The 15313-nt window shown below is 37.3% G+C and overlaps 1 protein-coding gene across 1 annotated transcript in view; it reads right to left on the bottom strand.

Moving 5' to 3' along the window:
• Positions 1-15313, bottom strand: part of OSTF1 (osteoclast stimulating factor 1) — a 21806-nt gene continuing 6493 nt past the window's right edge. Inside the window, exons 3-11 of the mRNA XM_071448649.1 lie at positions 9425-9471; positions 8759-8809; positions 8612-8675; positions 7316-7369; positions 6717-6824; positions 6239-6288; positions 6046-6124; positions 5481-5579; positions 1-2448 (exon numbers count right to left, since the gene is read on the bottom strand). Coding sequence (XP_071304750.1) covers positions 2390-2448; positions 5481-5579; positions 6046-6124; positions 6239-6288; positions 6717-6824; positions 7316-7369; positions 8612-8675; positions 8759-8809; positions 9425-9471 — 611 coding nt within the window. The 3' untranslated portion in view covers positions 1-2389. The remainder of the gene's footprint in view (positions 2449-5480; positions 5580-6045; positions 6125-6238; positions 6289-6716; positions 6825-7315; positions 7370-8611; positions 8676-8758; positions 8810-9424; positions 9472-15313) is intronic.

Genomic DNA, 15313 nt, shown 5'->3' on the forward strand with positions numbered 1-15313 from the left:
TTAGACAAAAAGTAATTTATTGCCTGAAAGCTTTCACAGTGATTTGTATTTCACAAGATGAATAGACAGTTTCATAAAGAAAAACAAAGTTGTGGGAAAAAACAAAAAGCAGTAATTTTTGTTCTGGAAACAAACAACAGCACTCCCTGCGTGCCTGTGATGTAAATGTGCTTCCTTCAGGACAGTCCAGCAAGACTTTGGATGCAATCCTTGGGCTCAACTTGTGCTTCTGTCACAACTCCTATGCAGCACTTAGATCTGTCTGCAGAACACAGGGTCTTCTGGCAGCTGTTAATTGCACAGACATGAACCTAACCTCTTCCTTGTAGGCTGCTGAACCCATGGCAGCAGAAGACATTACATTAAGAGTTATTTATGAATACAGACTCTGCCTCCAAAGCTTCACAGAAAAAACAGTGACTTGAGCCATTCCCTCCATGTCCTGTGACACTGAAAACTTTTTAAGTTTGTGAGCTTTTTGTTTTTGCAGGAAAAAGACTCATGCAACAGATACCTGAACCTTCTTGCCTCTCATTACAGGACTTTAAAGCTTGCATTTTGAAATTGCATAATTTTAATCAACAGTATGCAGCATAACATGCGGTTTAACTATGATAAAAGGCTGAGCTAGTAAAAGAGCTGGCTGATTAAATGAAAAGCAGAACAGTCTTAAATATAATGAGTTATGTTCAACAACCGTTCTAATGAAAGCTAGAGAGAAAAAATTGGTGGCTTTGGTTTTTATTTCTTTCCCTCTAAGATCTTCAAGTTCACACAAAATAAAACATCACTGTTCATTTAACCACAGTATTGCATAGGGCTAAAACATTTGTTCTATGGTTTTAACATTTAAATAGTCTAGAATTACATCTGCAGATGACTGCTTGTGCAATGACCCATCTTAAACACTTCTGGTCAATCAAACACTGCCTTCTTTGATAAGAGCTTAACAAGCTTTACTGGCATCTAGTTCTTTGCAGGATGATAAAAATAAAAATCTGGCTCAATGTATTTTTAAAAATCGGAAATTAGGAGTGCTCTAGACTTTTTAAAATCTCTTAAATACTTAGTGTGATTTTCATTTATCCCCAGACTTCCACAAGAGCTTTTTATTTATCCCCAGTCTTTCACAAGAGCTTTTTTTTTGTCCCTATTTTTCTCCATTTTTTGGTTTTGTTTTAGTATCACACACTGCTGTGTCAGAATGAATTTGTCAGAAGACTCTATTAGAGAAGTTAGCAATAAAAAGTTGAAAATGAGATTGTATCTCAAATACTTGTAACATTTACTTACCATAACAATAAGAAAGTATCTCTCGCTAATGTGCAATATTCAGCTACAGCTACTTGAGCAATCTGAAGGAAGTTATTTTTTAACTCTGCAGGGAATCTTCAAAGTAGCTGAATTTATTTTCCATTTTTCTTTAATTCACAGGAAGCAGCAATACATTTTAAAAACGTTTATTCAGCTTCAGGTGTCTCTTATAAAGATACCTGTGGTATATTTGATGCACATCTTCCCTCATTACTTCAAACACACTTAAACTTTGAGGTAATTTAGGACAAGACATAAGAGCACTTGCAAAAAAAAAGCAAAGATCTGTATTAAAAAAATTTAGGCAAGATAAATAGAAAAATATTCTGTGTTCCTTTCACTACAAATGGTTTCAGCATAATAACAGTTCAAAAAGCAAAATAATCAAGCCACAAAGTCCAAGTGAATTTCCAAAGCAAACCTGACTTAAGTAAGTCTTTCACCTGTGTTACATTTCAGGGACTGGGCCCACAGCAATAGAGAAGACAAAGCACTCCTGAGGCAGATTGTCTCAGGTCATTTTGCATCTCACTTAAGAGGGATGGAGGAAGGAAGGGAAAAAATTTTACCAAAATTAAAAATCAAACCTTGCAATGCTGTCTCTCATGCAGGGAAACAATTGCCCCTCTCTATGGCAGCATCTCCCTTTATGTCTGCCAGCCAGTACTGACTGTCAGTATTAGCTGCATGAAGGAACATATACCCAGAGGGATTTGGGGAAATGTTAGCAGTGGTGTCCTCCTGTCCCACGTGGACCTTTCAGTATTCCAGAGATACAAGGCACTTGCTGGGACGGCCTGAGATGAAACCTGTGAGTTTAGAAGATGGTCCTCTGCCATATTCAGTGCTAAAGGTGTGCCACACTTTCTCTATGATAATTCCCAAAAGGAACTCCAACTTAAAATGTGACATTATCTGGCTACATGAAGATTATTCCTTTGCAAGCATGATTTCACCCTCTCATTAAAATGCTATATTGCGATACTCTAAGTGAGATATTTTTACAGTTGTAAAGATATGTTTTGAAAATGACATAGACAATGCAAGTTATAGTTTTCGATATGGAATCAAAAAGCTAATCGGAGTCTTCATCATCAAGGTATTCCTCTGCATTACTCAATGTTCGGACTGTACCTGGAAAGAAACAAAATTAAAAAGAGTACTGAAAATACCAGGCACAGAGGCAACAAGACTGACATAATTCACAGAAGTGATAACCATGTTATCCTACATTTCTGGAACAAGAAAAATGAGTAAGTTTAAAATTAACCTGCTCAACCGTTTTGGGAAAAGAAATCTAAGTGAAAAAAATGTTTATCATTTTTAGGAGGAGAAGCAGCAAATGGAGAACAGGAAGAAAAGAAATTGCAGAGCCTTGTGCTCAAGGGGCCATATTTCAAGCAAGTACAAATTACATTTCTTCTGTATATTTCTTCTGCTCCCCTGTTTAGCGGCACAATTAACACAACCTTTTTATATTTCTATGACATGATTTTAATAATTTTAATTTTTTAGAATGTACTTCAGCAATTGACATTTGAATATCTGTATGTACAATAAAGCACAAATCTGAACATTGGAGACAAAGTAAGCTTCCTCCAATAAAACAGTTTTATAGATGAACTATGATAGAAGCCATATGTAAACAGGAACAAGGGAGAGATGACTGCTGATATAGAACTGAATCTCTGAAACAGAACAATATTTCACATCCAGACATTGGAAATATTTAAATGCAGAATCAAGAGACAGAAAAATTAAATTAGTGAAAATAATCAAGAAAATACAAAATGTGAGGAAAGTATACAGATCGGTGGTTAAAAGCCCAAGTTAAGACAGAAAAATGAACAAAGATGCTAATACTGAAACTGCAGTTAGACTGAGAACATCAGCTGTTATATTAAGGCAAGTGAAAAAAGACAGGGAGTGAAATTACCAGAGACTGATGACTAAGACAGAGACAAGGTGACTAAGGACAAAAAATCACTTAGTCATTGAAACAAAATTAATTTAAAGGGAGTGAAGAAGTAGATTAGTTACTTAGCATCAGGAAATAAAACATTAGTATAATTATTGGGACATCAGAAGAGAGAAAATACCTGTGCCAGGGGCCTACAATTAACAACCAAAGATGAACGAAGTTTTTCTAATAGGAATCAAGTAACTTTAGGAAAATACTATATAATATATATATAATGATATATATTATATATACATACTGCCCTTTTTTAATACTCCCTTCTTAAGAACCAAGATTGGGAGAAAAAATTTGCCATGGTTCTGGGAAATCCTGATTTTACCTCTGCTAATGAGCAGAACAGTATTTTTGCTGCAATTGCTCTTCCTGGCCTTCTCAAGTTGCAGTCAGCTATTCCTCCATTTAATCACCATAACCTCTAGGCCCCTACAGGTTAGCATTCCCTCTGATCTCACTAGTCCTGTGAGGATGCAACTGCTGTACTGCATATCCCACCAAACCCGACTGTAACCCTGCCTGTGTTTTCAAGTAATTTCTTATTCTACTTAAGAGTTTCCACCCTTACTTCAGCCTCCTGAAAACTACAGGCAATAGTACTTACAGAATACTGAACAATTCAGTCTTTAACTTTTTAAAATAGCCTCTTTAACTCTTTTGGACAGGGACATGATGTTGTTGTTCTATTATTTCTAGAGTCTCATATTCTTGTTGTATCAGATTTGTAAAGTCTATACCTCCTTGGTGTGTTTTCATGGCTGCACATCTTCTCAGCACAGACTCCTTCTTCTGCATGCTGTTCTCTCTCAGTTCAGGGCTCCTCCAAGGCTCTCCCTGACTGCCTAACCCACCCCCTTTTATCTCAGTTATCCTCATTGGTTACAGCTGCAGCCCAATTAAGGACATCACAGCTGCAGCCCATCAAGGGCAACCAGGACCTCTGGGGCAAAGCCTCTATACAGATATTCAAATACATTTCCTCTACTATATTTCCCCCTTTGCTTTTACTTGATTTAACAGTTGTACAGATGTTCAAGTACAATACATACATTTCTCGATGACTCACAGGCCATGTACAACACACATAGCTCCTTCCTCAAAGGCCACACTCTTTCAGAGCTCCTTGACCCAAAGGCTGTGTTCTGTCACAGCTCTTGGCCACCACAGCTCTCAGCTGTCTTATCTTCTGCCAACTATCACCACAGCTCTTGGCTGTTCTGTCGCAGCCCTTGGCCGCCACAGCTCTCGGCTGTCTTATCTTTTCTTAACTATCACGTCGGGGTCACCAATCGTTGTTGTTCTATTATTTCTAGAGTCTCATATTCTTGTTGTATCAGATTTGTAAAGTCTATACCTCCATGGTGTGTTTTCATGGCTGCAGATTTTCTCAGCACAGACTCCTTCTTCTGCATGCTGAACTCTCTCAGTTCAGGGCTCCTCCAAGGCTCTCCCTGACTGCCTAACCCGCCCCCTTTTATCTCAGCTATCTTCATTAGTTACAGCTGCAGCCTAATTAAAGACATCACAGCTGCAGCCTATCAAAGACAACCAAGACCTCTGAGGCAAAGCCTCTATACAGATATTGAAATACATTTCCTCTACTGTAACACTATGCTATTAGGAGAGATGAAGACAAGTGGGAGGCAGGGAGACTATTTTAATTAACACCTGAAAGCATTCTTTATTTCTTGGTTAGACAGTCACTCAGAGACACATAGAAAAAAGAAAGTAAAAACAAATTAGCAGTAAGAAAAGGAGGATCATATGTTGGTGCTTGTTTGGCTTAAGTTTGGAAGAACAGACAAGCACATGGAGAAAGACAGGACATTGTTTTATTCTTGTACCCGTCCCTTTTGGTATGCTACTTTTAAAATAGTTTCTATCCTTGCTTTAATTTTGTCTGAAGGGCCAGTCTTCTATTTTCATCTCTTCCCTTAGTACTTTCACACCTTCTGAACTCTTCTACCTCTTGGTGACACAAGGTGCCATTTTGTGTGTAGTCAGCAGCATGGCATATGATAAACAATCTTCCCACCACAGCTCTAAACTAACTCTCTCAAGCAAGCCCTTCCAGACACAAGTCTTAGCCCATGTACCTCCCAAATGGTTTTTATGGCTATCAGTATATTGGTATTTGACTAAAGTATTCTTTATTCAAAAGTAATTATCAGAAAAACAAAATCAGAAATACCTGCACTCTGTTTCTTCTTAAGCAAGGAAGCACAAGCTGCATTTGTTGCCATATCTAAAGCCAGTTTCTTCTCATTGTTTTTCAGATCTGTTCTTGCCCCTTCATGAAGAAAAGTTTAATCAGAAATCACAATCCCAGCTATTTCTCAACCAATGCCATTATGATGTGACTTTCACTAATGTGGGTAGAACAGTAATAGACAAGGGAATCTGAGCTACTGACTGCTCTGAAGCAGACCAAAAGCTATGGATGCTCTTGTATAAGCTACAGTTGTTTAGGAAACTTGCTGGCTGCTCTTTGTTTTTAAGAAGCAGACGTCATTGCTGTTCTGGGGTTAAAGTGCCTAATTTTGTCTGTAACGCAGGATGAAATTATCTTGAGGTGAGATGTCTACCTTCCAAATAGCTGCCAGAATTTTCTGCAAGACTTTTCCTGCAAGTCAGGCAGGTGAGCTGGCTAAAGACTGTAGCTGGGTTATACAGAAGTACTTAAGAAATACAAATTAAACAACATTCAGGAATCTAGTCTCTACACAGATTGTCGAAACCTTGGTGAAAATCTTTACCCTTTTCCAGCAGCATCTCTACAATATCTGCATAACCTTTCCATGCAGCAGCATGCAAAGCTGTGTCTCCCAATTTGTTCTGTGGAGTTAGAGGGAAAAGCAACAGGATTAAAATGCAGCAAAAACCCTTTCAGCTTCTACCAAGGTGAGTAACATCACACCTCTATGCTAAGGGTCTATGGGTTCAACCTACCTGTTGGTTTAACTCTAGATTTGCCTGGGCAAGCAGGACATCTACTACATCTGCAGGGAGAGATGGCAAGAGAAGAATTTAGTGGAAAGGAATTATGCTATTTTTGCATTCATTGTAGTTAAGATTCAATGAAAGACCAATCAAATCAGCTAATGAAAATCTGTAAATCAGACTGCATTGGGCAAACAACAATTAGTCACAAAAAACGCTTCTGCATGAAATACCCAAAATAATACTGCATTTCTTTTTGATCTGTCCTCCTTCCACTCGTCCTCTAAGTTACACTAATGAGCATGCCTGCTTCAACAGCACTTGATGGAGCTGAACCTACCTCCTAGACTGATTTTTTTAAAGAAATAAATAGAATTACATTGAAAAAACCCTGGCTTTATTATTTAGCACTGCAATTTTATCAATCAGCCTAAGAAGCCTAACAAGAAAACCAGACAACAATAATTTCAAATTAACACTCTGATACCTTTATGGCCTCCATGGCATGCCCAATACAGAGCTGTGTTTCCAGCTTTGTCTAACCCATTGACACCGACTCGATTATCCAAACACTCTCTCAACCAGCTCAGGTTGCCTGAAAGACAAAATCAGTTTTGATTATTGGTTTTTCTTTGGAAAGTTAAAAGAACCATTACAGGTAAATAGTACTTTCTAAATGGTGTCAGTCTTCCCATGAACTTATGAAGAGAGGAAGCGATTAGCAGCAATTTTTAATTCACTGAACAACCACTTATACCTAGTCATAGCAAATCATGACAAAGTTATACTAACCAATACCAAATATCTTTTCTTCCATTCGCAGAAGAACTTTATACCTCTATGTAGTTCAATGGATGGTACCACTATTCCTCTGTGTATAGACAGAGTGGCAATTCCACCAGGCAGTATCTCAACTTTTCAAAGCTGTAAAACTTACCAGATAACTTGATCAAGAAACAAAACAACCAAAACAAGTAGAAGATCTTAATTCTAAATATATTATTATTACTATTACTATTATTATTATTACAGTAGAAAACAAGCAAATCATTCTTTGGCATCACACAACTAAAACACCAAACATACCTCGTTTGGCAGCTTCATGCAGTGGGTTATCAATAGACTCTGCTTGCTCTGCCACTGAAATGAAAAGAGTAAATTCTAACTACTTCTGAAACATGTACTTGAAACCTGTGTGGAAACAAAGCATACTTGATTCTAAAATGAAAAGAGATTTGTGAGTGACAGACTAGTGAGATGCACTTTAATTTCTAGTGTATGGGAAACTAATTCAGAGAAAACCTTGTGAAAACTTCAAACAGCATCACACTGCACAAGTGGTGTAAGAAGACGTGTTCCTAGTACTCTTTGTTCTTAAGGTCTGCAGAAGCTTCTGTTCTGCTTATACATGGAATTTTTGCAAATGTGCGGACAGAGACACTACCCCAACCCTGGTCTAAAATTGAAGCTTTACAAATTATCTCAATGGGAACATGAATCAAGAGATTGTTGGGTTTATTTTAAATATTCACTTCAATATTCAAAAGAAATTTGAATGTAGATATGCACCATGTATAAATTAGTCTTCTTGCATATTAACAGTGCATGATCTCTGGTCTCTGGCAGACAGCAAGAGTAGAGTCAGTTTGGAAGTCACAAACTAAAGTGAAAATTCATGTAGCCTCAATGACTACACCACAGATTTCTATTAATATATTTCTACTAACTACAGGGCAGGGAAACAGAGCATTGCTACCATAATGTCTCCTACTGAAGAAGGGACAACATGAATCAACCTAAGTCATATTGGCAGCTGTGATGCAATCTGTCATGAGACACTGCTACTCTGTCTACAATTCCTAGCACGACTTGGAGGAATTGTGTTGTGTTGTCTGTACTGATGGCTTTTAAAAGTGATTTTTGTTGAATCTGAAAAAGCTGTTTCTATTCAGTCCAAACACATACGGGATATTTAACGTGGTGCAAACCCCAAGAAACCAATGTTTTCTGTGGCAGAATATATTCACTAAAAAGACAACAAAAGGCAAGCAAAACTCCATCCTTTAGATCCAAGTGTTCTTCCCCTCAAAACTGAGAGTATCTCAGTATCTCTTAAGAGCATAACCAGAATCATGAACACTCAGCAAACTCAAGCTGTCCCTAGGTTATAAAAACACAAGACAGCTTGTGCACTGCTGATGTAGTGGTACCTACAGTGGTTACCACTGGTAACTGTTACTGCAGATGGATGTACTCTGAGATACATGGTGGAGTACTGTTAAGTACCAATACTGTGGTCCATTTTTGAGATGATGTCTTTTTATTTAGTGATTTTCTTTAATTGTGAATGATCTTACCAAATAAAAATATTCTAGACTTTACCATAGTTGCTTGGAATTAGTCCAGTTCTCCCTTTACAAGTTCCTTTCCACCAATTTGTATCACTCTGCAGAGAAAAGGGAAAATATTTTAGATGGGATATATTGCATCTCAGAAATATTCAGTCTGTGTAGGATGTCTTAGACTCACCATGTCTGAGATGTAAATGATATCTCCTTCTTCAAAGTACAGTTCATCTGGCTTTAAAAAAAAAAAAGGAAACAAATATATCTGAATGTGTGTATGTAGGAAAAACAAATGCCTGGATAAGCCAGAATACATTCACCTATTCATTCAAAAATGATAACTCAAATTCTCTATCACCAAGACAACAGCCTGACAGTCCATAGTTTGACTTGCTTACAGCTAACTTTCTGGATCACTAACTTTCCTAACAATACAGGAAGACTGTGGCCTTTCCAAAAAAGCACTGTGCATAGGAAGCAGTGAAATATCTCTTAGGTTTGTCGACTTCATTTGGGAACTCTTTTTGGTTGATCCCAGTTCTCCAGATCTCTTAGGTCTCAACTATCATTGCTGTCTTGGGAAGAAAAAAATTATTCAAGATTTCTGATCCTTGATTGTAGGTAACTGATACTACAGAAGAAAGCATGCTGCTTTTAAATAGAGCTGTTCTTAAAAGAGACTTATGATTAATCAGACAGTTTTATTCACATTGAGAATGACTATCCATCAACAGTTTATTAATGCTTCAGTACAGTAAGTCTAATATGCCAATAATAGCAGAATTGAAGAAATATTATGGACAAGGTTAAAAGCAAGATTCTCAAACTGCTGAAGTAAAGATGTACTTACCGTTCTGGGCTCAAATGTATACAGGGCCCTGAATACTTTAACCTGCCCTAAAAAAACCAAAACAAAACAACCCAATTAAAAAGTCAGCACCAGTACCATGCCTTTAAATGCAGCCCTTAAATCCAAATGCATTCCTTTAAGTTTAACACTGGTTGCTGAATGAATTTGTGCTATCAAAGAAAATCACGATGAATAGACTCAGCAACCTGAGTTAAAAAACCCAGCAACATGGGTTATGAAGGAAACTGGCCACCTGATCAGTTACATCTAAGTAGCCTCTTCTGCACACTTAATATGGTCTTTATAGCTCACTGGGTAATAGAAGTGTTGTCATCGATTTCTGAGGAAAAGAGTGATTTCACTCATATACACACTCACACAGTCATACATGCTGTATGTACTTTTATTACTAACATCAAATCTGTCAAATGACAAAGAATTAAGGAAAGAAGAAAGAAACAAACCAATGATCAATGACACCAACATGTTCTTACACTTACTTGCAGTTATTATTAGGAAAATAATGCAGTAACACAGAACTGATAAAGAAAAATGACAAATGGTCACAAAGTCCTATTTAATGTACAACTGATGTCCTGTTCTATTCAGATGCTTAACATAAGGCATAGAGTTTGCAATTCCAGTAAGTGGCTAACAGATGCTTTAATAGGGCACTTTCGAAGGGACTGACACCAGCATTCAAGCCAAGAAAAAATAACCTGAATGCAGAGAGCTTCAAATTAAACTGCATTAACTGCAAAAGAAGGTTGCCTACAAACTTTTTTAAAAATTCAAGAGGTACTTTCCAAGAGCATGAACAGAAAGTACAAATATAGAAGAAACATGTATGTTACATAATTTAATTAGTTGAGCTGCTGGAGTCCATTGGACTTACTAGAGGAATATATTAGGCAGACTGCTCTTTATTGTTTACTTTTAGGTATCTGAAGTCTTAAGTATGTACCTTTATTTACTTTTAATGTTCTAATAAAATGATCTTGCAAGTGTAGGTTACACACAGGTTCTTACACTATATGTGTTTATACATATTAACTTACATAAAATTGCAGAGCTTGATCCATCAGGAGAATGTGTTACTTAGGTCACATTAGGTCCAGACTATTTTGTCTACTCAGGGAAACTGATGAACTTACTACCAAAGGCCATACAGTAAAATAAAGTGTACACATGCAATGTTTCATGTTGTTTATTAAATGGAGATAAGCAAGGAAATACAGAGTAGGTCTCAAGAATAAGCCTTTACATTTCTAATTAAGAACCATCATCTCTAGAATTTTGTCTTTTTTTTTCTATGTCTTTATTATCCCGTCAGTATCTAAAATCCTACCCACAAAAGCAATCATTTTAGAATGTTAACTTAAGGGCTTTAATGAGATTCTGGAGGTGAATATGCTAACCACCTTGAGAAAGGAGGATGGTACCCAACTGCAATTTTGCAGCATCCCTTGGGGTGGTTCTTAAACTATATTTTCAAATGCCTCTGGATATTCCCTAGCAACAGTAATACCAAGGTACACTTGCCAAGGCATAACAACTAAGCAAGACATTTCTGTCGTTCTCTATTCTCAGGCTTTTTTGTGACTAAGTGTATGTAAAACTACAAAAATAAGATGAATATGTGTAAATACTGTACATATTTCTTTTCCCAATATGTAATTGCTCCTCCCAGTTCCTAATTTTTAATAACAGGAATTCAGTTTGGCTTTAATGGTTGGTTGTCTCTTTCACATAGCAGCCATTTCCTAGACATAAGAGGTCCAACACTTCTCAAACCTTTGTCCCAGAAACAAAATACTTCCAACTGTGGCAACTGCTAAGAAGAATGAAACCTGAGTGATGTTTACTACCTATACAGAGATGATGAACAAGGACAGCACACAGTAATGCATCCTGGACCAAAGAGCTTTAGCATGAAACATGAACTGCAGCTGTGGAGAAGCTAGGCAACAATGACAAAAAACAAAAAACAAAAAACAAAACAAAACAAAAAAAACCCACCAAAAACAAAAAAGAAAAAAAGAAAAAGAGAAAGCACAAGAAATGACACAACATGATGGAAGACAGGAGTACTGACCCTCCTCCTTGGTTTTCTCACACAGAAGACACAAAAACAAAAGACAGAACTGCACACTACCAACTATGGAGACTGCAACCATCATGCACCGATCTTCAGTGTTTAATGTAAGAGGAGGAAATGGACAACAAAAGGGAAGAGTAAGAAATATTAAAAGGGGAAATGAGAAGATGGCAGAAGACAGGAAAAAGGAGAAACGTGCATTTGTGTGTTTCATGTGTCTTTTATACTAACATACTGCATATGTGCCAACAGATTTTCTAAAGCTATCACACCTGTGGAGGCAAAGAAAACAGGAAACACTGATGCTGATTACATATTGTGTAAACAAAACTAACATATTGTGTAAACAAAAGGCAATTCATTTTTCATTTGTTTGTGGGGTTTTCTTAAATTCTATAAACCTGAAACAGGGAGTTACTTCCCCAAATGTCCAACTGCAGTGTCATAGACAGACCAACACATGCTAAAACACTCTTCTGTGATGAAATATAAAGTACAGATCTGTATCTATAGAACTACAGGTCTGCATCTATAGAACTACAGGTCTCATTAATATTAATTTCACAGTACTTTATACTGAAGTTAAACACTACTCATTACTGGCATTGATGTTTTAAAAATTTATTGATAAAAAGATATTTAGCCTGTTCACTTTGCTTTATTTAAGAGCTTAGAACAAGGGGACTTCAGCATTTGTAAATTTTGATTTTTTTGTTACCAAATGCTAATGCAACTTACAGTGTAGAGGATTAAAATAACAAAATGTTAGCATGCAAAGGGCACATCAGATTTGAATCCTAGTTCTGCAAACAACAGAAATTGTATTTTATTAGGCACATGGGTGCCTAATCACTGGGAGTACTTTTATTTAGCAATACCTATCTCTAGGCATGCAGACAGAGGTTGCATTGGCAGTAATTTTTGCTTTGGAGGACACAAAAAGTTAGAAAGCGCCTGAGGTCTTCCTCTGTTTCCACTTACTACCATCTCTCTAGAACAAACCATGTTTCAACCTTCCTGTAGGACAGTGAACCAGTCATTAGCACTGATTTGAACTTATCAAAGTTGACTGACTGCACATCCCCACCACATACTTTTAAAGGACAAAGTAACTATAACACAGAGCACATGTACTTTTTTAAAATTTCAAGGCACAAGGCACACATTAATTACTTTATTCTCAGTATGATTAATGAGAGGAGTTTCCCTTTTAAAAACAAAGCACATGGAAGCACGGGGCAGTGATATGTCCCACAACAAATCTTTTTCTAGGCATAGGGACAGATTCAAAGGGGTCTTCTTTTCAGTCCTGTTATGCCCTGGTCTGCTCAGTGGGTTTAGGGGAAGGTTGTTTGAGTCATTTAGAACAGTGTACAGGAGAAAGAATAAAAATCTTCAATAACAAACCTTTACATACAAATTTTCAGAACATTGAGGTAGAATTAGATACTTGGCAAATTTTAAAGCAAAATCCACACAAACTAAGGGACTTCAGAAACTTTAACTTAGCCAGCTTTAACTTAACCAGATACAGGTCATTTACTAAGGCCTTGACTGGAATTTTTTCATCTGGTTTACAATATATTTCCAGAAGAAGTTAAAAGAAGAAATACAGAAAGAAAGGATAAAATAACAGAAAGAAATCACTACCCATGGACCCAGGGACAAGACTAACAATTTTGATGTCCACATCAAAGTGACAGCCACAACCTCGATCCATAGGGAAAATCCCATGAAGCACAAAGTTAAATGTATTATCATATGCTTAGGTTCAGGTGGGAATGACCAGGTATCTCCAAGGGGGGAGCAGAAATTAACACTCTCTGATATAACACTGTGGATCATCCGCAGTTCTCTCTGGTGGGAGGCCTCAGAAATTGGTCTGGGGCCCGGATGGTTTATGGCACCTTCTAAGAGATGACAGCTGCCTTTCAAGTCAGTGTAGTTGAGCTGGTTATACCCCACCATCAGGGATGAATACCTTCAGCCTTAGTGTGAATGTCTGACACCTTCCCCACAGAAGGGAGTTTTCACACCTGAGCTAGATGAGTAAGGGAAGACATGATAAAACACTTATAGGCCTCTTCCCTTATCTGGCTCAAACCCCAGTTTCTTGATAAACACGGGCTGATTTGTTGTGGTCATCCTCTGGAGCTCACACTTTTTCCACCTGATCTTCCACATCATCAGCAAAGCACACCCTGCTTTTGCAAATTTGAGACAGACCAGTAATATTTTAGTCTCACAAACCCCAAACTTTAGTCATAAGACTGTCTTCTCCCTTCTTATGGAATTTGCATTAAACATCTGCAAAACAACAACTTGACAAGCAAAAAGCGTAACTTATTATCCATACTGAATAGATACAAATACTCTTAGCCTACAAACCTCCACTCACTGTAGCTAGCAACATAAAGCTAATGTCAGGTTGGGCCGACCCCACACCTTTTAATTTATTTTGAATAACTTACCTATAAACTTCTCCAGCCTTTCTGAGGAAGTGAAACATGCAACTCATAATTCTAACAGGATCCTTTCCCTGCTTAGCGCATAAAAGCAATGAAACAGAGAAACTAAACAGTAACAACAGCTTAAAAACGCAGCTTCTGATAGGTACTGAAGAGAGATAACAGCACTGCTTCATAATGCTAAGTAATAAAAAGACCTCACAAAACCAAAACACCATTTTCTAAAAAGACTGAAAGATTTTTGTTTTCTTTTACAACTCTGAGGTCTATTTTTAATCAATTGCAGTATCATTAACAGAAGACTGCTTCCAAAGAAGTGCTAAGTAAGGAGCACAGCAACAAAGAGTTACTGTTTCTCTCACAGTGACTTTTTTCCCCACTTCCTTTCTGTTCTTTTACTCTAGCTTCTCTAAACCACCACACGCATTAGCATTAAAATCCCCTCTACCACCAAAACATTTTCCATTCTCTTATTTGCTTTCAACTCACCTAATGAAAAGCTAGAAAAGAAAAAAAAAAAAAACAAAACCTGACCTATACCTGCATGGCATTACTGTGTTAGGCTGAAATTTCAGCACCAAAGGGGAGATAATGAAATTTCATTAGCTGTCAATTAACATCACATCCTCAAACATAAAACCACCCCAACACAGTCCTTGGTTCAAAACACGCATATTTTAAACAAAATAATGATGGTGGTAAATCAATGTTTACAGGAACTACCAAGGTTTGGCCCCACTGGACTGATAGGAGTCTTTTGTTAGCATCTGCTGTAGGCTGCCATAATCAAATCTCACTGACTCAAATAAGGAGCTACTATTTAGATATTGATCCTGATGCAGCATCTTTTCATTAGCTATATTAAGACTGAGTAGCTCAAGACTACCATAAAAATCGTAATAACTAACTCAAGATGAACTGACTCACTGAGTGTCACAAAGCATTGTCAGTACATGGAGGGACAATTTCTGTGCTGTAGAAAATCAGAATTGACTATGGTAATCTACAGTTAGTTAAAAAACCACAAGTCTGTCAACGTCCTAAATGGTTCAAGCTAATCCTAGGCTCTCATCGGCCACCTTTCACCTTGCTGCCAGAAAGCTAACAGTAACAGTTCAGAATCAGTTACTCAAGCACCAACTTGATTGAAAACAACTAACCTGAACTCCTACCTGTAGCAAATGTCCCAAAAGGTGAAAATATGCAAAGCCTGTTCCAATACCTGACAAACAATTTCAGTGACAAAATTTTCCTTAATGTTGAACCTAAACTTGCATGGCACAACTTGAGGCCATTTTCTCTCATCTTGTCACTTGGGACAAG

The sequence above is a fragment of the Agelaius tricolor genome, unplaced genomic scaffold (genome assembly GCF_023055355.1).
Source record: "Agelaius tricolor isolate 1412-34295 unplaced genomic scaffold, bAgeTri1.0.p SCAF_27, whole genome shotgun sequence".
Classification (NCBI taxonomy): domain Eukaryota; kingdom Metazoa; phylum Chordata; class Aves; order Passeriformes; family Icteridae; genus Agelaius; species Agelaius tricolor.